This window comes from Cataglyphis hispanica, chromosome 15, assembly GCF_021464435.1.
Source record: "Cataglyphis hispanica isolate Lineage 1 chromosome 15, ULB_Chis1_1.0, whole genome shotgun sequence".
Lineage (NCBI taxonomy): Eukaryota > Metazoa > Arthropoda > Insecta > Hymenoptera > Formicidae > Cataglyphis > Cataglyphis hispanica.
In genome coordinates this window covers 422,337-444,951 of record NC_065968.1, presented here as the reverse complement: position 1 = coordinate 444,951, position 22,615 = coordinate 422,337, and the positions used below count along the sequence as shown (strand labels likewise).

Below are 22,615 nucleotides of genomic sequence, written 5' to 3'. Positions count from 1 at the left end.
GTTAATGCGAATTGCACTCTTTTAATTATACAATCTTGTATAATTAAAAAAAAAATTTGTATGCTAGCATATATAAATTATAAATTTAGTATAAATTTTTGGTTAACAAAGGATATCATTGTAAAATAATCTCTCGTCCGATCAAAGTAAAGCGTAACGTAATTGTTTATTAAAGTCCGCTCACCGCGCGCGATCTTATTATCGATCGTTGAATGACGGGAAGCAGATCACCGGGTAGAGAATGTCATCGCGTATGGCAGCCACCAACTGCCGTATAAACCTTTTAACACTGTCATGCAATAGCGATGCTCTTTATCGGCCTTTGCCAGTTCCAAGTGCTTTGCGATCTATAGCTACCGTTAATGTTCCTTTTTTCAAGGCGACCAGATTTTATTAAAGCGAAATGCGTCGACGAATTTTAGACTTACGCAATACAAAATCTCCAAAAAAATTACGATTTGAATTAATAAAAAACAATTTTTATTTTACATATATGTAATAGTCCACTATATTTTCTTTCTTGTGTGAAATGTGATAAATATATATTATATGTCTTTGTATACACAACCGTTTCATTATTGTTTAATGAAAAAAATTATTACTTAAATACAACAGAGTTAGTAATGTTTGATTTGGTATGAATATAATTTAATACAATCTTCAACTCTCTACGTTGTAATATTATCGCTATAGGCTATAGACTTACTTTTTTTGCTGTATGTAACCGAATTTATTCGGACGCGTTGTGCTTACGTTTACGTTCCGCTGTCTTATTATCTATCCTTGTCTATTATTTACGTTTCTCTTTTTTTTTTTTACATAAAATATTCTCCAATATCGTCTGTCTCATCGTCTCATGTAGTCAGTCAACAACGAGTCGCGGTATAAATCAGACGTGTCGTTCTCTTGTGAAATAGTGCTTCAGTATTTTTTTCAAATCTGTATACACATATACTACGAATTTTCCTACTCATAGAATCAACAAGGATCTTCTTCATTATATCAACTTTTTCTCTTTACCTCAACAGTTGTCAATAGGTATTTTTCGTATTATCTTTACACGAGAGAGTACATAATTTTTAATTACAAAGTATTACAATTTTGACGTATTAATTATCTATTATCCATCGGAGATTAAAGGATAATGAGAATTATCGTTATTCCATTTCGTTCTTTTTATTCATTATTTATACGGTCGCACAAAATGTATGATCGGCTCTTTGTGCGAGATACACAATATCTATTAAAATTTGAAGTAATTTAACGATAATAGAAATACGATTATACACATAGGTTATTTGTTAATCGCACGACGATGACTCTATATGCCCGATATTGCGTTTATATACATCATATTGTTGCATAATTATCTCACGAAGGTAATAAAGCGCTGAAAACGACGTGTGTCATTAAACGCGCTTCTGAATTTCACTTTTTGCTTCTTCAATCATCGCGAGAAACATAATTATAGCTGAAAAGAGGGGAGGAAAAACAACATTGAAACCGGAAATTGGCCAGATTAATTAAAATATTGTATTATGGAATTTTTGTTTGTATATAAAAATACATTTATTTATATTTCTAAATATTATTTATATGTAAAAAAAAAAATTTGCTCTTAGAAAAAATTAATTTTGCTATTGCAAAATGAGAATTAAAACTTTTTTTTTGCAAAAAAATCAAAACTAGGTGATTTCTATCGTCTTAATTCAGTACAGCTTTAAGATCCGTAAATATTCGGGTAGAGCGTTTTCTTTGTCACTTTATGAGAGATACGTCATTTGCCGGATTTGCGAAAGACGTGCACTTGACGCAGGAGTTATTTGGTACCTGTGTAATCATACCATCGATTGCTTTAACACGCCTTAAGGAAATAAAGGATCGTCGCGCGCGTTCGTCTTTTCGGGAGGTTTGTAAAGAGAAGCGGGGGCTTCTTAGAAACGGATTTCCCGCGATATCGGTGCCAGCGCGCCAATATCAAAGCACCGTGGAAGCACGCGATTGCCGGTCTTCGTGCCGCCTTTGCACAATGATAAGATTTCCTCGATAGCGCAAACGAGGAGATTGTGATCGTAAACGCGAAAGTCTTCCCTCCTACTTCGCTTTACTAAAAATTCATTGTCGTTTGACAAGTCGAATACACAATGCTCAATCAAAATATTAAAATGCGCGTATTTTTATTCCTTCTCTTCTTTTTTTTTTTTTTAATTAATCTCTCGTTAATTATAGATTTTTTTCTGTTATAGTATATATAATCTTTTTATATCTCAAAAATATATAGTTATACATGTTTAAATTTGCTTTTAATATTAAATATTTAAATATTATATATTTGAATTTAATTTTAATTTCAAATATATATTTAAATTTGTTATCGAAGAAAATAATTGTGGGGGCGATCGTGTTACAAATACAAATTTATCGATCGGAAAGAAGAAACTTTTACTGTCATTAAGTATTATGAAGGAATGACAAAATAATGATCAGATATTGCAAAGTGTTTCGTTAATTTAATCCGTATCATACTTATATCATTGATACCAATCGTGCAATTTACATTTATGTCATTTAAATCACTAATGTTCGCGATCAAACTTATCCTACATAAGTCCGTTGAAAAAAAGCGTAAGAATTTATATTTGACGGCGTGATGTATCGCATACTTCGGACAAGCCTATGATGAGAAATTTTCTAACTCTAAATGAAATATCGATAAATCATCCTTTCAACATATTATCCGGTAAAATTTATATGTACGATTAACATGACACTATACACATTGTAGGATAATAAACGGAAAAAATTAATCAAGTAGCACAAAAATAGTACGAAAATGTTGTCTATCACATAGATTTATGCTACCATTTTTTTGAGATATGAGATTTTATATTTGGAAAATATATATTAGAGATAATATTGCGATTTTATTCCTTCCGAGTATACTTTTTACCTTTTAAAACTTTTCTCCCGTAACACTTTGACATTTCAAACGAAATTCGATTTTTAACATCTTTTTTTTTTCTCAAAGAAATCATTTTGTTTAAAAAAAAAAAAGTACAAATTCGAGGTCTCTGTCGATGTATATCGTATTTTTTTCTCACACATGCGTGTTGATAATTCGATTCTCCAAGAACCACCTTTTGTCCATAATCACGATCCTCCAAGGAAGTCGCGCGTATGTGCATATACACGCGGCGGACGCATGGCACACATACACACATATATTGTCGCGGTGTGTGTAAGTACATACACGTGTGAACGCGCCACGCGAGCATAAAACAGCTTTGCGCCGATAGCGGCGCCTTTGATGTGTACTCTCGCCCCCGACTACCTCCTCCGCCGTAAAATTCTGAAACGCGCTGACGCTACGTCGCGGCGAGAGGAATGATCTACCTTTGACGAGCGAATGTCATCCATGACGAGATTGCTAATTTCCTCGATCGCGCTAAGCAGAGCGCCGTTTAAAATATAGATTTATGAATAATGTAAAAAATTTTTGATAGACTTGAACAGAGAGAGAAAGAAAAAGAGAGGGGCGTGATTTTCTGCGTGATAGAAAGAAGAGCGATCGGTTGCACCTTCGTATCTGACTTTTTATTCAGTTTCATTCTGTTGTGCGAGTATGAAATTCGTATGTGTGCATCCATTGACATTAAAATAGAATTATTATCGGCACGGTAGCACAGTCGGCGAATGATGAATCAGCAAAGGCGAGATAACGGGCGATAAGAAAGCTACGCGATATCAATACTCGATTTAATGGAGTAGGTGTGGCCGAATTAAGAGAGCCGAATACAAGCTGCCGCCGAAGAGACACTTTATCGCCGATCGAAAACAATATATACATCTGTGCTGTCGGCGAAAAATTCGAAATGATAAATTGTATACATATATTCTTTCGAGGCTACGCACATATCAGCGTCGTCTCGTGACGCACACAAGCTGTCGTTCGCGCTGCGGATCGTTTATGTAATATGTACAAGAAGCGTTAGAGAAATGCCTTCACTTTCGCTTTAAATATTTTCCATTCGGACGCTCGTATCGTGTTTAGATATTTATACATTCTTACTAATTGATTTCGAAAAAAATTGCAGAATACATTAAGCTATTTCAATTTCAGTTTATATATATATATATATATATATATATATATATATATATATATATATATATTTTTTATTTAAATTTATTTATTAAAGTTTAGAGAAAGTTTAGTTTAGAGAGAAAGAGAGAAAAAGATATAGACAAAACACACTAACGCAAAGACAAATTACAAATATAAAACTGGAAGCCATCCAAAGAATCGTTAGGTATGGATTGAGAATAATAAATAATAAACAATAAAATAAATTAGCAGAATATTCAGTGAACAAAAGAAATGAAAAGTTACGTCATTTTTTGTTAACTTTATATTTTTTATCTTAGATTAGGCAGCTGTCAAACTATTCAAACTATAGTTATAAAATGCTGATTCATTTCAGTGTCAGAACTAATAGTCATCATGCGTAAATATCTAAACATGATGCGTCGGATTTGAAAATGTTTGAATTAGAACCGAAGGCATTTCTGTGATGCCTTCTGTACTTTATCGGATAATGCGGAAAGAAACTGTTGCATGTTGATTGTGAAATATTTTTCTGCTTTATGACTTTCTTTGAAAGTTTAAAAAAGAAAAGTATCTTACGAAAGAAAGAGAGAAAGAAGGGAGAGAAAAGAGAACACACTTGTAAAAAATTATCTATATTTTTGAAAAGAGAAAAATTAACATTTTTTTTTTGCGAGAAACGTATTAACTTGAAATATAAAATTGAAAAGAACCGTAAAGATTTTGAAATATAATTGTAAAAAATAGAGATAACGTCTCTCTTAAACTGTCAGCAAGAAATGCGCGTACAATTAACAGGCGGTAAACTATATCAATATCAAATGAAAGAGCAATTGGCATTTATAATGTAAACTGTTTGATAGTTTAGAAGGTGGATCAAAATATCTCTGTTTAAGTTCGTACACCTCTACCAATCTCGCGTATCGTTCCACACGTGGGAGTTAAGTACGTGACATCTTACGACGTAACCGCATAGATATTATCTCTGAACGAGGCATATGACACCCCGAGTTGAGAGTGGCTGGCAGAAGCGATGGGCGTCTGCTCGGCAATTGAGACTAAGCAGATGATATCGCCTGTAAACGATTTGAAACGTTAATAAAGAGAAAATATAAGCTGTATTTGAAGGGGATGATAGACAAGTGTCGCTCGTCGTTCTTGATATTTGCAGAAATCATATTTTTTTCCCCATTTGTACGATTTTTGGAAATATAAAATCTAATTATTAAATTGGCTTAATACAATTAATTAAAGAGATATGATATATATATATATATATATATATATATATATATATACATATATATATATATATTAATATAATATAATATAATATAATATATTTGTACGCTAATAAAATTAACAAGTTTTTTGTATTCAAAACAGTTTGATTTTTTAAAATTTGCTTTTAAATAACAGTCAACTAATTTTAGCATAACTTTTTTATTTGTCACTTTATTTATGTTTTGCGAACACAATATCTTAACAATAGAAAAACAGTACAAAAGATTCAATTAATCTGACGTTCGACGACATTATTTACTTGAGTTAACATCTGTCACGTTTTAAATAGATCGTTTTAAATAGATCGACACTTTCTTTAACGGGAAAAGTTTCTGAAATTCTTTTTTCTTTAGACTAAACTATTTATTGTTAAACTATATTGTAATATTATAAGGACGAAGCATATCACATATTTTAAGAATAAAGTTAGCTAATCTATTATTTTAATAGAGAAATCGAGTTAGAATAGAGAAGTTAGAATAGAATCGAGTTAGAATAGAGAAATAGAGTTTAAATTGTTTTTTTTTCCTTTTTTGGAAAATGACCTTTACTGAACACAGGCAGCACATTTGTGTGAAAGTTTTGACAGTAATACTTTTTAAAGCAACCCTAATGCAATAAACACTCAAACACATATATAATATTTTCAATAGAATTATGCTTTTCTTCGCCTTATAAACTAGCATAAAAAAATGCTAACAATGAGTCGGATAAAATTATCATTTTTTGTCATTGATTGTCAGTTATTTTTATGATTTTTTTAAAGAATATTATAGTTATTTTTTTAGAAATTTCCGATACAATATATTAAAACGCATTTATTTTAGGATCTGATTCCACATTCGTCTATTATCAAAATATATATTGGGTGGATCAATTAAACTTTATACAATCTGCAGAATTTAAATCTAAATTATTAAACATCTAAAAGTATGACTAAAAAAAACGAATTAAGTTTTCTCTTTTGAATTATATTTCATATCTTCTTACATTAATTTCCTTTCATTAAACTATAATTAAATATACAATATCTTACCATTTTAATCATATTACATTTCAAATATAAAATTGTTATTTTTAATGTGTCTTACAAAGTGAATGGGAAAATTAAATTTTACAAAATATATAATTTTCATTATCATATAATTTTATATATATATATATATACACTGCAAATAATGATTAAAAACACTACAAAATAATGAACGTGCGAAAGAAAGTTGAGAAATGATTTATTTAAAATTTTCTTAGAATTTTTGAAATATTTGCACCAAGACAAATTTGATTTTGTATGCTCAATCAATTTAAGTTTTTTTTACGCATTAACTTTGTTATTGAAACAATTTAAGGTCTTTATGGTGATTGATATTTCTCTATACTTACTAAATTAGCATTCTTTATTCGTGTTAGTCCTTTTGGGCACGTTTGTTATTGGTTTAAATTCTTTAAACAGTAGATAAATCGATCTTTGAACAACAAAACACATATCATTTGAATTAACGCATAGAAAGTTTCGCAATTTCTCTTACAGAACATATGTTGAGAATATTATTTCATCCAAATCGTGTTTTATAAATGGCATTTAAAATATATTTGCAAGTTTTAAAGAATTATTCTGGAGATTGTCTTTAAATTCATAATATTGGTTATTTTTTTAATTACGCTTGTGATTTCTATAGGTAACTCTAAGATAACTCCTTGCCCGAGTTACTCTATAATTTTTATCATATGTTTCTCTGAAAATAAATCTCTGGTTTTCTTTCTGCTTATGTTCTCTAAATAATTCTTTAAATTTTGGCGTCTTATGATATTTTATTTTCAGCATTGTGAACAAAAAGGACGAAAGCAAATGCTTCTTTTTTTTTTTAATTTGTAGTTTAAACATCTTTATTTCCAATTTCTATGTTAATAGTGAGACAAATTCAAGGTTGAGTGTCCCGAAGATGGCCAGATTTTAAGAATAAAGTATGTGGAGGAATCTTTTTTTTCTCAGCTTCAAAACGTAACACGAATCCTTCAGCTTTCGACATGTGTGATCGTGAACACGAAAGCGAGAAATCAGAAAACGGCTGTGTCTGTTTTTCAAGTGCCGGTGGTCCCGATAGGCTTCCAGAATGCCACTTGAATAGTGTCGGATTAAATACTATTTTACATCTTTTAATAATACTGAAATGTGGAACGATAATACTATTCGCAAAACGAACGGATCTTTAATAATTTTTAGGCGTATTACCGATTCTTTCTATAGTTTTATTTTCCATCTTGCTAATAAATAGGATTTTTTAATTAGTTGATAGATAGGTTATTTACGTACAACGTACTATAAAAGATAAATTTGTGAAAATTTTATAAAAATATGGAAATTAGATAAATTATTTACAGTATGCAGACGTCTATAAATTAATTTAAAAATTATTTTTAAATTATTGAAAGATAATGTTCAACAACAAAAAATTATTGATATTATTATATTATAAAAATTTTTTGGTATATAATAAGTAAATAATAAAATTTAAAGTATTATAAATAAGTACTCTTAAAATATTTGTTAAATTATTTCAATGAAAATTATTTATCAATCCTTATTACTTTCTAATATATGGAAATTTTTGCTTTTATTATATTTAATCGTTTGTGAATTTTAAGATGGTAGATAATAAATAATTATTTTTGAATAAATAATAAATTAATAAATATATTATCAATTAATAATTAATAAAATAATGGAGATATTTTTATCATAATTCGATAATTGTTATTTGCGAATGATTACAGTATTTTTTCATTAAATAACATTCATTAAATAATTCGCTTCCACGATGAGAAAATTCAAGACAACATAACGCTAGTTCGTATCTGTAACAATAAGTCTCACTTGAAATCATGTTGTGAGAAACTTTTCACAGTTGTCTACGAAGGCAAATTAGTTTGGAAAGTCGTCCTGTAAACAAACTATCACCGTCTGGTCTTGTACACAACAGTGTCTTGAGTGTTCTTCAACTTCGAGAGGACCTGTAGATAATTTATGAATGATAAAAGAAATAGAAAGATAAATGTACTTAGAAAAGAAATTAAAGAAAAGAAATAAACAACACTCGACAAGATGCTATTTTGTACGAATTTCTTTTATTGTTATCGTGTATTAAAATACAATAGAAGAATTACATTTCTTTAATTATGACCGATTATAAGCAGAATGATAATACTTTGGATATTTTTGTTATATCTTCTTTTACTCATAATTAATAATTACAAAAATATTGCTTGGAAAGTAGGTATGATATATTTCCCTGAGTTATCGTATTTGTGTGTGTGTATTAATATATATAATAATTATTGTACATATATAATATTTATGCAATATTAGTTATTAAAATTATTTATGAACAGGTTATTTCCGAAAGAATTTTGAGTTTCTTAACATTTTTCTATTAAAATCAACAATCAAAAAAGAGAAAAATTTGGAACGCATATAAACTGCCGCTCTAACGGGATTTTAATTCGACGTATTAACGTATATTCCAGCAAGTACATATCCCATTTGGTAGTTCCAGTACCTGCCTGCATAGTTTTGCAGAGGGTGGCAGAAGAGAAATAGAGAGAAAGAGAGGAGGAAGAGGGAGGGAGGGGGGGGGAGGGGAGGGGAACGAGTGAGATAGATGGATGACGGCGACGTACAAAGACGCTTTGGGGGTGACGAGAGCGTGCGAAGGGGACGAGGGGATCTGCCTGCCTGATGGAGCTTGAAACTGAATTAACCATCCCCGCCCGGGGCCCGTGATCTCGTCGCAACCTCATCTCGGCGACCATTATATTTGTCTTTGTATGCTAAACATTTTGTGAAATTATACGAGACAGGTTTCGAAGAGTCGTCTCTCCCTCTACTCCCTCCCCTCCCACCCCTTTCTCTCTCTTTCTCGCTTACTCCTCCTTTTTACCCTCAATTCACCCTTCATTCTATCTCTATAGCGTGATCGAGAAACGATAACGATTACGAGATATTACTCTCTTGTGCAAGATGACGTTCCAGGCGAAAAGCGATCAGTAAAATATCGTTCCTTTTTTTTTCCATGCGCATAGGAAGAATTTACAACGAGAGCAGAATTGAAATCCGTCCATATATCTGAGAAATATTTTTTGGTCAAAGATAAACGTGCGTTTAAGAACGAATTATCGAGATTATCCTTGTGTCACTTTCCTGTATTGATTCGTAGAAGGGGTTCTTCATTTCGCAATTGCGAATCGAAAATTAATCTTTCAATATGTACATAAAAATGAAGCTGCGATATCATATGCAGAATTTATTTTCCACTGATGTAAAATTTTTTTAATGTTTCTTCACAGATTATTAACAATTATAAATTCATGGGCGGTTCGCGTCGAAGAATAAATCCGACATTAAATTGCTCGAAAAATATACAAAGTGGATAAAGTGCGTCGGCAGATCTAGAACATAAATATTATAAATAATGCGAATGTGCGCGTCGATCAAACTCTTTTTTTTCAATTCGCGTTTCTCTGACGGTGTCGCGCTGTCTGCGCTGTCATAAATCGATAAGTCGATAAGATAATCTTTACCACGTATTGTTACCGATATAATGTCTATGATATCTCGCCGCGCGCTAATCATCGATTTTCTCTACCGAATATTCCGAAACTGTTTGTTTTTTTTATTTTTAACCAATCATTGCTCGTAAATCTTTATTGGAGACAAAATCTTCTTTTTTGAAATTAACAATAAGCTTTTAAAGTTGCATGTGAAATATATATTCTTTACGTCTAACACACACACACACACACACACACACACACACACACACACACACACACACACACATATATATATATATATACGAGTATTTCATCTAATTTTAAGTTTTATTTGTCTCGTATGATGATATAATATTATCTATCATTGAGAGAATCAGACATTTATAATTCCAAATGTTGGACATATAGACAGATTTAGAAAAATTAAAGCGATAGAAATTTAGGTGTAAATGTTATCTCGATATTGTTATCTTTTAATAAGAATTTCTTCAACTCCAACGTCACTCCGATGATTTTTTTAAAGCGATGATGACGACAACGCCGCAAATATCGTAAAGATTAACCGTTTACCAAATGAGCCCCATCGGTTTGTTCTCATTAATACTGCTTAATATAAAGATTTATCTTCCTCGACATTGATGTAAATTCGTGGTGAATGTATCGGTAGCATCGATATCCTAAATATCATGCTGCGCCGCATCGTTAACGTATAATGAGATTACCGGACCGTTCGTCGGAAAGAATATCGGGAGAGGAGGAAGAAGATGGATCGAGGGCCGTTAAGAGCAAAACGAAGGCTTGTCCCAATTAGCGGTGTTGTATACTGTACGAAATAATGTAGTCGCACGCGTCAAGACGCTTCCCGAGAAAAAATGGAGATAAGATCATATATGGCTACATATAATTATATTCGAAATTTGGCGCGCGATTGTATATGCACATATATGATCTTGTATAATTATATAAATTTATTTTTTCCCGAGTTAATTTGTCATCCTTGGCTTTTAAAACGATGGAATATTTTTTGTCACATTTTCCAATTTATGGTATATTTATTGAAAATATATTCTCTTAGAATCAGTGTGTAAATGTCACTTATTAAAGCGACAACGCAAGGTTTCATTGAAAATCAGTATTTCATTGATTTTCTTTGTAAAAATATTTATATTTCACTCTTCCGTCTTATTGATCACGAAATATTGAAAATAAAGAACATTTCTATTCGACTAAAAAATATGATAACAAAGTATACCAGTGGCACTTTATTGTTTATAATATCATGATCCATGATATGTAATACCTCTCTGTCTTCCCTATAGTAGGGGTGGTTTCGCGTCTGTCGACCATGTGGTTGGCTCGCATGAAAACTTGCGTGAATCGATTATTCGATGTATCGGATGTACCATCCTGGAAACATGTTTGTTCGTTCACTCGCAATGGAGTTTGTAATAGCCGGAATTGTGTCTATTTATGTTGACGGTTATATATAGCAACGCGTAACTTTATCTGCGCATAGAATTCGATGCGATAAACATTGTCATCGGTCCATTAAGGATAATTTTGCTGTACAATAGTAGCAAAAAGCTATTAAAATAAAAAAAAAATATATTTCTTATGTCTATACTGTTCGAAAAATTATCAAATAAATAAATAAATCTAGATTATAAAAAGAAATAAAGTGTCACAAAATAATATAATTTTTAATGTCTTTGTAAAAGAAAATAGTTGTATTTAATATTTTTCCTAATTTATGACAAAAATTTTTGAATCGCGAATATTTTTTGAAATTAATTATAAAAAACGAGTTATTTACAGTTACTATACGTATTTTGCTACAAATTTTATTTGCTACAATAAATAATTTTGAAACAAGTAATCTCAGTTAAAAGTATAACACTGCAAATAGTGAAATCTTTCTGAGAAGATTTAATTTTAAGTTAGTGATAACGTTTGATCTTTCAGTGAAATCTTACTGTCAAAATGAAACGTATGACGGAAGAGTTAGACGTGAATGTTTTCACTGAAGGTCTTGTCGCTATTTTAATCAGTGACAGTTTCACTGATTCAGTTTGAAAGAACAGATGACCTATCGTCACCTAAAATATGGAATTCGGGATACAATCCATCTTTCAGGGAAAATCGCTTACGACCATTTACAACTCGTGATAATCGTCTGACGCTCATTCAATCACGCGTGAACCGACACATTGGCGACGTGTGTACGAATGTACATACACACACGTACACACACACACACACACACACACACACACATCATGCGTGTCGTGTCTTTCGGCCTGATTGCTCTGTGTTTATACTCGGTATCCTCGTCTTATGCGACAACGGCGACGAGACAGCAGCGGGAGACTGTAGTTTTGGTCCACTAGGAGATATAGCGTCGGAACGTCCTGAGTCATCGTGACCCGGAAGCTCCGCCCCTGTGGAAGTCGAGCCGCCAACCGACGGGTATCCAAGAGGTAGGAGGAGCCACCGTGTTGGCGGCGGCGTCGTCGTCGACGCCAGGTGAACGGCGATTCTCGGGAAATCCAATTGAGCTTTAGTATCGTTCCGACTCTCGTATCGGTATCTCGTTGCTCTCTTTTTTCTTTTTCTTTTCTTTTCAAATCTCTGCCGCCTCTCTTGTGCGACGCTCCTCGAGCTTGTTCTCCATCCGAAGTTCATCGACCTTATGTGTCTCGACGCGAGCGAGGCGTCAATCGATCGTTGCCGAAGTGACGATTTTTCCCCAGTGCCGATTGTCCGATCGATTGTAGTCTTTTTGATTATTTTATTATTCGAGAATAGAGGGGAATCCATCTGCTTCGAGCCAGATGGAGACGAAGACGGAACCACTGACGCCACCACAAACACCTCCGATCATTGACAGATCGATACATCATCATCATCAGCAGCATCATCAACAGCAGCAACAGCAACACCAGCAGCAGCAGCAGCAGCAGCAGCAACACCAGCATATACCCTTTTCAAGATGGACTAGATCACATTTCGCTACCGGCAGATATCTCCAGCACCAACAACATGTCCAAGCGACGCATCAGAACGTCGGCGGCTATCAGGCCGCTTTCCTAGACAACTGGCTCAGGGGTGCAGCTCTGTTGGCCGCTAGAGGTTGCTGTCCTCAAACCCGTCCGCACCTTTATTATCATCAGCCTCATCAGAGTCTGATCCCGGTGCCACCACCGCCGCCGTCGTTCCTCGCACGAAGATCACCGGGTCAAAGACCCAAGAAACAGTTCATCTGCAAGTTTTGCAATCGACAGTTCACCAAGAGCTATAACCTGCTGATCCACGAAAGGACGCACACCGACGAGCGACCTTACTCATGCGACATATGCGGCAAGGCTTTTCGCAGGCAGGATCATCTGAGGGACCACCGGCAAGTATTTCCAAAATTTATGTTTCCCTGGTTTAGTGACGGTATCACATGTCACAGAAAAGCACGAGACTGGAGCTAGTTTAAGTAGGCGAGAAGATACAAATTATAGAAAAATTCTATAATGCTGTGGTAATCGATGATTTATCGACTTAAATTCTGTAATAATGCCGTGGCAGAAACGTCACATAAATTTTTATCTTATTTCATTTATTTTGGTTTATTGAAAAGTTGAAGAGAATTAAAGGCGCGAGAGAAAATTAAAAAAAAAAAAAAAAACATTAAAATTAAATTTTATAGAATGTAAGAATAAATAAAATTAAATATACAATCAAAGTTATAAATAATTTGAAACAATGAAATCTACTCGTTATCAATGTATCAAGATAATAAAATAAATGCGTTGGTATTGAGAATTCCAAAAAGTTCTCTAACTGTTTTCTTGAATTTATCGTGGAAATTGGAAACTCACTATTGAAAACATCTTCGGATATCGTCCCGTTAAAATCTTTTCAAGTTCGTTTCTCTTTTTTACACGTGACCTCCATTAAATACATTATACGGATCTTTACAATCTTTCTTACATACTTCGAAAATTGTGTGTCGAATGACGCAGACGTTTCAATGAAAAGCTCCCGTTAACAACTAAGCGTATCATCTGGAGAAATTTCATGAGTAATGAATTTATATAATTGCGCATAAATGATATATATATATGTATATTGAGATATGAGAGAAATTTATACAAATTAAAATTTTTTATAAAATAAAGCATGTATTTTTATAAGTTTATAAAAGCTTTCTAAAAATATTTCTGAAATGAGGAAATATGATATATATAATATTTGATTTTGTTCATCGAATGAGCAGGAATTTGTTTTTTCTTTTTTTTTTATTTAATTGTCTCACATCTGGCTGTTATTGTTAAGTTAAATTTTTATTTTTTATTTTTTTATTATTATGAGTAGATGGCCTGTGAATCAAATCTAATGATTAATGGAGCTATTACGAATAGTATCGAGATAAATTGTACAAATGAGAAGATGTCGGAAAAGGATCCTGTTGAAATTTTGAAATATATCGCAACGATATTAACATATTAGGTACATTTTTTCAAGACTAATACTTTGAGACTTTTGTTATTTTTTTTGCATAAATTACAAAATGCGAAACAAACATTAAAAGCATAAATCAATGATCGAATTTATTCATCTAATAAGTTTGATAAGTAAAAATATAAAAACGTAATTAAATTTTTTTTTTTACTGAATAGTGTTTAATTTATTCTGCTTGAAATAAAATTCTGGATCATACGCATATTGTTGGTCATTTTTTTTATTAATCATAAGTGGAATTTTCGTACAAATAAAAGCCAAATTTGACGGCAATTATATCGACAATGTTATTTTTGGAAAGTTTTAGTCTCTCTGTATTTATAAGAATTTCGCATAGATATCAATACACACTAATATTATTATTTATCAATACCGACGCGTTTTGTATCATTTGCATCCGCAAAAATTGACTAAAAAAGGAAATTTTAATTTGTGTCTATCAATAATAATTCATCGCAATTCACGCGCAAATGATCTGGAAAAGTTGATACTAATCACACTTATCCATGAGATAATGTCGGAATCAAGCTTTGTAAAAGAAAACAGTATTTGAATTAAAATAACAGAACAATGATATTTATGAAATTAATATTTGGCTGGAGGACTCTTTTGTAACTTATTTATTGAACAGACATGGGAATTGAGAGATATAAACTCGCGTATTGTACACTGTAAAAAATTTTCTAAACATTCAGACACATTTTTATCTAAATATTTAGATCTGGATGTCTAAAAGAAATTTCAATTAATTTATCTTAATCATCAAAGTTATCATTTAGTAGACTTAGTCATTTTTTAAAGTTCAGAAAAATTTGTCTGAAAATTAAAATGTGTTTAAAAATTTAAACAGCATTCTGTCTGAAAATTCAGACTGGATGTCTGCAAAAAAGCTGATATGTCTGAAGTTTGAGTCGATTTTTTACAGTGTATTGTATTATTTATTAAGATTATAGATTAATTTTACAAATTAATTTTTAAAATCTATTACAAAATGATTAATCTCAGCTCGGATCCATGCACGCAACGGCTCAAAAATTTTTTTAATTTTAGATATATACACAGCAAGGAAAAGCCATTCAAGTGTAACGAGTGCGGGAAAGGATTCTGTCAAAGCAGAACTTTGGCGGTGCACAAGATTTTGCACATGGAAGAGTCGCCGCACAAATGCTCCATCTGCGGGCGCAGCTTCAATCAAAGGAGTAATCTAAAGACGCATCTCCTGACGCACTCAGAGGTCCCGCAGGATCTCAGGGTCGAAGCGTCGGTGTCCTCGGATTCGAGAATCATATCTACAGAGGTCAGACAGATGACGGAGCGGATGAGTAGCCTCCTGCCGATTCAAAGGAGCGGTACAATCGCACCGAAACTCGGCTTTAGTATAGAGGATATTATGAGACGTTAAGACATTGATTTTATCCCGAATTGTGATTTATATGCTCCCTCGATGCAAGGTCTTTTCCTCTTTGCGCGATGGAGTTCCTGGTTCGAGATCATTTCTACAAATTGAGGCTAAAATTAGCTTTACCAAATTATACTTTAATCCTTTGTGCTTCTTTAGTGCCAATGAAATTTGCTTTAAGAATTTTAGATTTCATAATAATTTATTTTTATTATTATTTATTTTAATTACAATATTATAATTTACGATTTATTATAATATATTTCTATTTATTATAATATTAAGTAGAGATAAATAATTGCAATATTGAATAAATTAGTATATAAAAGATAATTTTAATTATAAATATAAATAAGAGATAATGTGTAGAATTGATATGTAACGTATCAAGAATACTTGCGTATGAATTAATATTGTACAGATATACGGAGTGCAAAGGATTATTTCTATTTTACTTGAGGAAGACAGATGAAAAGAATGAGTTAAACCTTCGATTAATTTTAACTGAAATTTGTAAATACATAGAAATCGAAACTTATCAAAATCGGTGTAATTTCGATGCTGTAATGCACGAAATGCGCGAAATTGATCTCAAAGTAACAATCAATTGGCGCCGCTTTCTGCTCTCTTTTGTAGCGTCTTATTTGTCGATCATACTTTCCTCTCGACTGTAGAGGAAACATTATTTCATTTATTTATATCATAAGAACAGTCAGAGCGCTCATTGACGAGTTGAATTTCTCGGAATTGTATTCTCGGAATTGATTGGATATATGACGAAATGTAATTACGATTATATAGAAGATACAAAAGAATGAAATTACAGCTTTGGATTGTCAACGGAATGCAAATTGCAACGAAAATAGCTAGCTCTATTGACGCTACTAATTACGTAAGATTAGCGGAGGTAGGTTCCGAGTTTTTGAGTTTTTACGCGTGCTTATTATTTATATATATATATATATATATATATATATATATATATATATAATATATTTATTAATAGAGACTTTGCCATCGTAAGTACGATAAATAATTAATTTGGAATAATTTGTCTGCTTTTACGAGTCTGCGTTATGTCTAGCCAGAGAGTTAAAAATTCGCGAAAATTATCTCCTTTCTCGCCTTATATCATGTCATAACAGGAAGTGCTTCATTGGGAGAATCCTTAGCGAGACATAAATGCAAATTGTCATCGCGCGAGAAGCGCGCGCGCAGATTGTCGTGTAATGTACAATCTCGTCCCCTTATGTAAATATGTTTATTCCAGATATTTATATGAATGTTCGCGTATAAGCACTGTGAATATATATATATATATATATATATATATATATATATATATATATTCCTGAGAGAGAGGCGTATGCGTTTGTATATATGTTCCTAGATGTATGTATATATACATTCTCTTCAGGATTCTGTAATTTATGATTCACGAAGACAGTATTCTCCGCACGTTGAATCGAGCTTATCGCGCATTCCAACTAGTTTCTTCTCTAAAACTTATGCTAGTACATTTCAATTTCTCGGATCAAATGCATTGTAACATACAAAAATATTTGGCGTTAATCCGTTGTCAATCGAGAGGATGACACTCTCAATTTAATATTTATTATTATAATTAATTTTTGTAGAATGCCAGGGAAAATGTGAGAATTATTATCTTATATTTGCATACACTCGAGTGTTGCATAAAATTTTAATTAATTATTATTAATGGGAAAAAAGTTTATTTGTGATTTATATGAATGAAAATTTAATTTTACACGATGTGTTCTTAAATCAGAATATTTATGTACAAGTAATTTGCGTCGCGTGTCTTAGGATTAAATGATGTTAAGTTGGTGCATGTAAAATGTCGAACTTTCACGGAATGAAAATATTCGTGTCAGTTTTTATTACCTTGTGTTGTAGAAAATTGCATATAATTTGATCGCTTTGTTTTTACAAAGCTTTCTTGAAAAGTTTATTTTAATTGTTTTAAAATGTAAACATACTGCAGACAAAATAATTCTAGAGAGAACAGTGTTAATGAAAGAACAAATACAGTGTTGATTTTAATAATTTTATTTTTGAGAAATTTATTTTTGGAGAATGTAGTACTCTACTAAGTAAGGCCTCACATTTTCACTAATGAGAGATATATAAATAAGATTTATTTTTCGCATCATTATTTGTGACGAAACTGTCAATTCTATTACAGAAAATATTGTTGTAAACAAAAATGTAGTGTGGGAACAGAAGTAATTAAATAATCATTTTTATCGGTCAGAGCTATTATAACAGCAGAAGACTATTGTTAGCACGTTGAACAAATGAAAACACAGCATGAAATATTAATTAATTCTTATAGGGTTATAATTCTCGATAATACTCGATCATAGCAATGACAAAGAAAAACATTTCGACGATTCTTAAAATTGAAACTTTTTCCAAAGAGGCATTTTTTTACTACAAAATAAAAAAAATTGAAAATATTGATGAAACTCATGTTTAAATTAAATACTCATTATTTTCATAGACTATGACGTTTAAAATAATTATTAAAAAATCTGACATTTTTATTGCACCAAAATCTAATACAATAAAGTTGAGAAAGAGAGAGAGAGAGAGAGAGAGAGAGACAAATTTTTTTAACTCTATACGTAAATTATGATCGCTCTACGCGTGACGAATATCTCCTTTCGTTTCGTCTCTTTAGTTTTCTGGATTTTAAAAGCGCACGTAAATTCCTGAAGAGTGTATTCACGGTTATACGATTCACAAGGCGTCGAGATAATTGATCGTTCCTCGACCACGACAACGATCTATGTCGAGAAGGTGCGACATTACCGTTGCCACGTCGCGTGTATCGAGCGTGTTAATCGAGTTTCTCCGGACTTGAAATATCTCTCCGTTTCCCGTAAAATTAGAAGTTTAGATCAGATAAGCGCGGGAGACGGTTGGACATTTCCTGGCGGTCAGCCGCGTGGCAGCATCTTTTCTCTCGGTGCCACCGCGGGCGAGAGACCTGCGAATGGTCCTAAAGATATTTTTTTCCCTTTTAATCTAGGAAAAGATACACCGCTACCCGCATGGGCCACCCACGTCTCACGTATAGCGTGTGTACAGAATTTACGCATTCTTTTCTCATGTACAAATTTTTCGATACGTATGAAGTCTAGTCTTCATTATGCTAGAAAAATTTGATGGAAGGAGTACAATTGCTTTTTATCGATAACTAATGATTTTTTTAAATTTGGATAAATTGAATTTCTCTTTCACGAATGACATATAGTAATTAATAGATTCTCGAAATTACATAATGTATAATGTTTGTCAAAGATTTAAAAAAAAAAAAAAAAATCAGTGATTAATATGTCTATTTGAATTTTGAAAAAGAGAAAAATGAATTCCAAATTGGAAAATATTGAGAAGAGACGTTTGACTTCTGACACACCCTGTATGCGCGTTCGATTTGTTTTCGGACTTTTGCTTAACGCGTGTGTTTTGAATCTTTCATTGTGTTACCACTAATTTAAAATCGTTGTAAATATATATATGCCTGTAGATAGTCCGCTCTCGTAGGTGTGATTTTTGTCTTCTTTGGTCGTATAGATTGTCGCCGTCGTTCTTCGATCTCGACCCGACCCGAGCCGCGCTCTTATCGGTGCGTTATAAAAGACACATTTATATGTATAAAAGTGTTCGGGGATATTGTCGGGTGCGGCTGTCTGTTACTGTATGATCATACCAAATAGAATCGGGAGGAACAAACGGATACCTCATCCTAGTCGGTCCCAATTGTATATTTAAATGTTGTTGTTATCGAAAATAAACATTAATCCAAACGAAAATGGCTCGTGGACGTTCCTTCTCGTGTATCTTCGCGAGTCTCGCAATTTCAATTCGAAATGCCAATACGATCTTTATCCCGATACATATATAATGAAAAGAATAAGAACCAAAACTATCCATTTTCGCGATCAATTTTTACGTTCAATGATTCGCTCTCGCTGCGCGCACATATAATGATCCACAATTAAAGATACAATCAATGTGGATCAATTTCGTGAGCGTGCGAACGGAAGATGCGACGTTCGATCGGCTCAATCTCGCTAGAGAGTAAACAAGAAGTAGTTTGCCTCTCTCGGCAATGATTCTCCCTTCGACGCAAGTCATTACGTAGTATCCATGAAAAACGAGACTGACCATCATCGTTCCCGTTTTCCTGACAATAGCCGACAGTTAACGCGCTTGCCGGTCAGTTAGTACTGTTTAACTTTAATTAATTCCCGCACCTTTCACGAAGGGGGGAGAAGGACAAGAAGAAGAGAGAGAGAGAGAGAGAGAGGGGAGGGACAATAAAGCGTGATGAAACGCCGAACAAACAAGTTTTCTCCCTTCGCTCCTTCATCATCGGGCTAATTCCGGACTTTGTCATCACGTTGTTTATACTCGTGTTCCAATTATGACGCGATGTACACTTCTCTTTTGCACGTAAATGAATTAAATTAGCGGGAACATTGCTAAATCTGGACAACGGATATAATACAATAATGATAGCCATTGTTAGAGAGATTCATATCATTTATGCGAACTGCGGTATTCATCATATACTATATGTGTAGTTTTTATTCTAAATTTAAAATAATTTTTATTTTAAATTTATAATATAATTTTTTTTATTCTTTGTTTGAAAATATTTTTTTTTTAATTTTTGATAGAAATATACATTTATTTATCTTTTACATAAATATAAAATTAAATCTTTCCTATCATATGATATCAATAGCTTTCACATTTTTTCTTCGATTCATTTGCGTCGTTCCTGTTTCATAAAACGTGCACGTGGTACTAAATTTCCGCAATCGCCCTAAATCGTTCTCGTCTCTCCGTCTGTGATTTCAGGGAAGGATTAATCGCTCGGGAAGGATTAATCGCGTCGGTCAGGTGTGAAAAATAATCGCGCGAGCCCGTCGTAATCGTCGATAAGATTGTTACAGTCTGGAGGAGAGATACAAAGAGACGATGCGTTTCAGGTAGCCGGGAGTTCCAGAGAAGGTAAAGCAAGGGACGGGAGGAGAAACAGGACGATGAGTGGAAATGAATTTCAAGGAAGGAGGAAGACGGATGGAAGCGAACGGAGAGGAGGAAAAGGACTCCCGTCTCCGGCTGCGCGCGTATCCTTTAACGCGTTCTTTCCTCCTTCCTCCCTCCCCTTACTTCTCTCCGCAGGGACGATTTAATTACAATAATCACAATGTTACGGTTCCTGGTATTCTGGCCGGGGCGCGCAGCGACTTGTGTCCCACGGAAGAGAGGCTAATCGTTTCCCTAAATCGAGGACAGTGTGTTTCGCATAGCGCCCCGGTGCTATTTTTTACGGTCGTATCGTGTGTGGGTGATCTTTTTTCTTCTTTTTTTTTTTATTTTACTCCCCCGTAAAAAATACAGAGTATCGCTTAGCGAGAGTCCGCTCGCAATCAGATAGCGATCTAAGTGTGTGATTCTACCTGTCCCGCATTTCTCGTTCCAATCTGTTTATAATAACAATTATCGCAACACAATACAATCACATTTTTATATGTACTTTGATTTTAATATTAGATTTGTTTTTTGGATACGTAGGTATATACATATCAACGTAATGTTGCAAAATCTATCATATATTTTAATGTGAATTGTACGTGAAGATGTTATTATTTTAGCGTTTGCATATATATATATAAATGTGTTTAGAAAACTATTAGATTAAATACTGAAATTCGTTACGTTCCAAATAAATTCATAATATGGAAAAAAAAAAGAAACTCGAATGTACGTGGAGGGAATGAGATGAAAATTTTCGACGTGACGCGCGACCAATCTCGCGAAATTGTGGGAGTTGGCACGGAGTGGAATGTCGTGGAGCCTCCCTGCGGATCCCACCCTCGGCGCCCTAAAACGTTAACCGCAGATTACCCGGCGGATTAGATCGCTCAGCCGGGCGAGACCTCGAGCTATACGATTGCCGGGCAAAAAGAGAGACGGGTAGAAGAAGGAAGAGAAAGCTCTGCCACCCGGTTCCCTCTGCCACGGTGCCCCGCACCGTGTATGTGTACCCTCTTATTAGGGCGTGAGCCTTATCTAAGGGGTCACAGGGCCCCGGCGACCTCGTGGGTCCCACAGGGACCGCGAGGATCGGTCCAGAATTCCAGGAGTTGCCGCGATCGCTCTACGCAGACGAACGGATGAGCTCGTGAGGAGCGTTCAGGCTCCTTCGGGCTTCTGAACACTAATTTCGGTCACCTTTGGATAATGATGATGAGGATGAACACTATGAAGTAATTACTGTGGAAGGGTGCATGATTATAGTCGCAAATTGTTACGGTAACTTTTCTTTGCTATTTAAATTCTTCCCCGTATCTTAATTATATTTATATCGCGATGAATTTTTATAATATATTTATCTGCCGATTGACAGGGGAGGAGGTTGTGAGGCTTGAAAAGTAGTAATCCGAGAGAGAAGTGTCACTCAGCTTCACGCTTTCCACATAAGTATTTCGATAACGTAGTTGTCTCCCGACTTTCCGTTTTGCGAGAAGGAGAAAAATAGGAAAGAGGGAGAGAGAGAGAGAGAGAGAGAGAGGGAGAAGGCGAGCGATTAAAAGCCAAACGATAAATTTTCGGAAAATTAAGAACCCCGCTGCCGACCAAACGAAACCGGTACGCAGACGTATTCGGGAAGGCGCGGACTGAAGAGCCGGCCTGAGCGGATCCGCGGATCCGGGGCCTGTGGTTAG

The 22,615-nt window shown here is 33.6% G+C and overlaps 1 protein-coding gene and 1 long non-coding RNA gene across 2 annotated transcripts in view; both read left to right on the top strand.

The window, feature by feature from the left end:
* The window catches only part of LOC126855264 (uncharacterized), a 29,796-nt gene extending 8,469 nt beyond the window's left edge, over positions 1 to 21,327 (top strand). The window contains exon 4 of the long non-coding RNA XR_007688214.1: positions 20,873 to 21,327. This is a non-coding gene — a long non-coding RNA (uncharacterized LOC126855264). The remainder of the gene's footprint in view (positions 1 to 20,872) is intronic.
* On the top strand, positions 989 to 15,999 carry LOC126855246 (protein odd-skipped-like). Its single transcript, XM_050602714.1, has 3 exons — positions 989 to 1,038; positions 12,746 to 13,337; positions 15,500 to 15,999. Exons 2-3 carry the CDS (start codon positions 12,772 to 12,774, stop codon positions 15,849 to 15,851), a joined length of 918 nt encoding a protein of 305 aa, XP_050458671.1. The 5' UTR covers positions 989 to 1,038; positions 12,746 to 12,771; the 3' UTR covers positions 15,852 to 15,999.
* Positions 21,328 to 22,615: the final 1,288 nt, after the last annotated feature.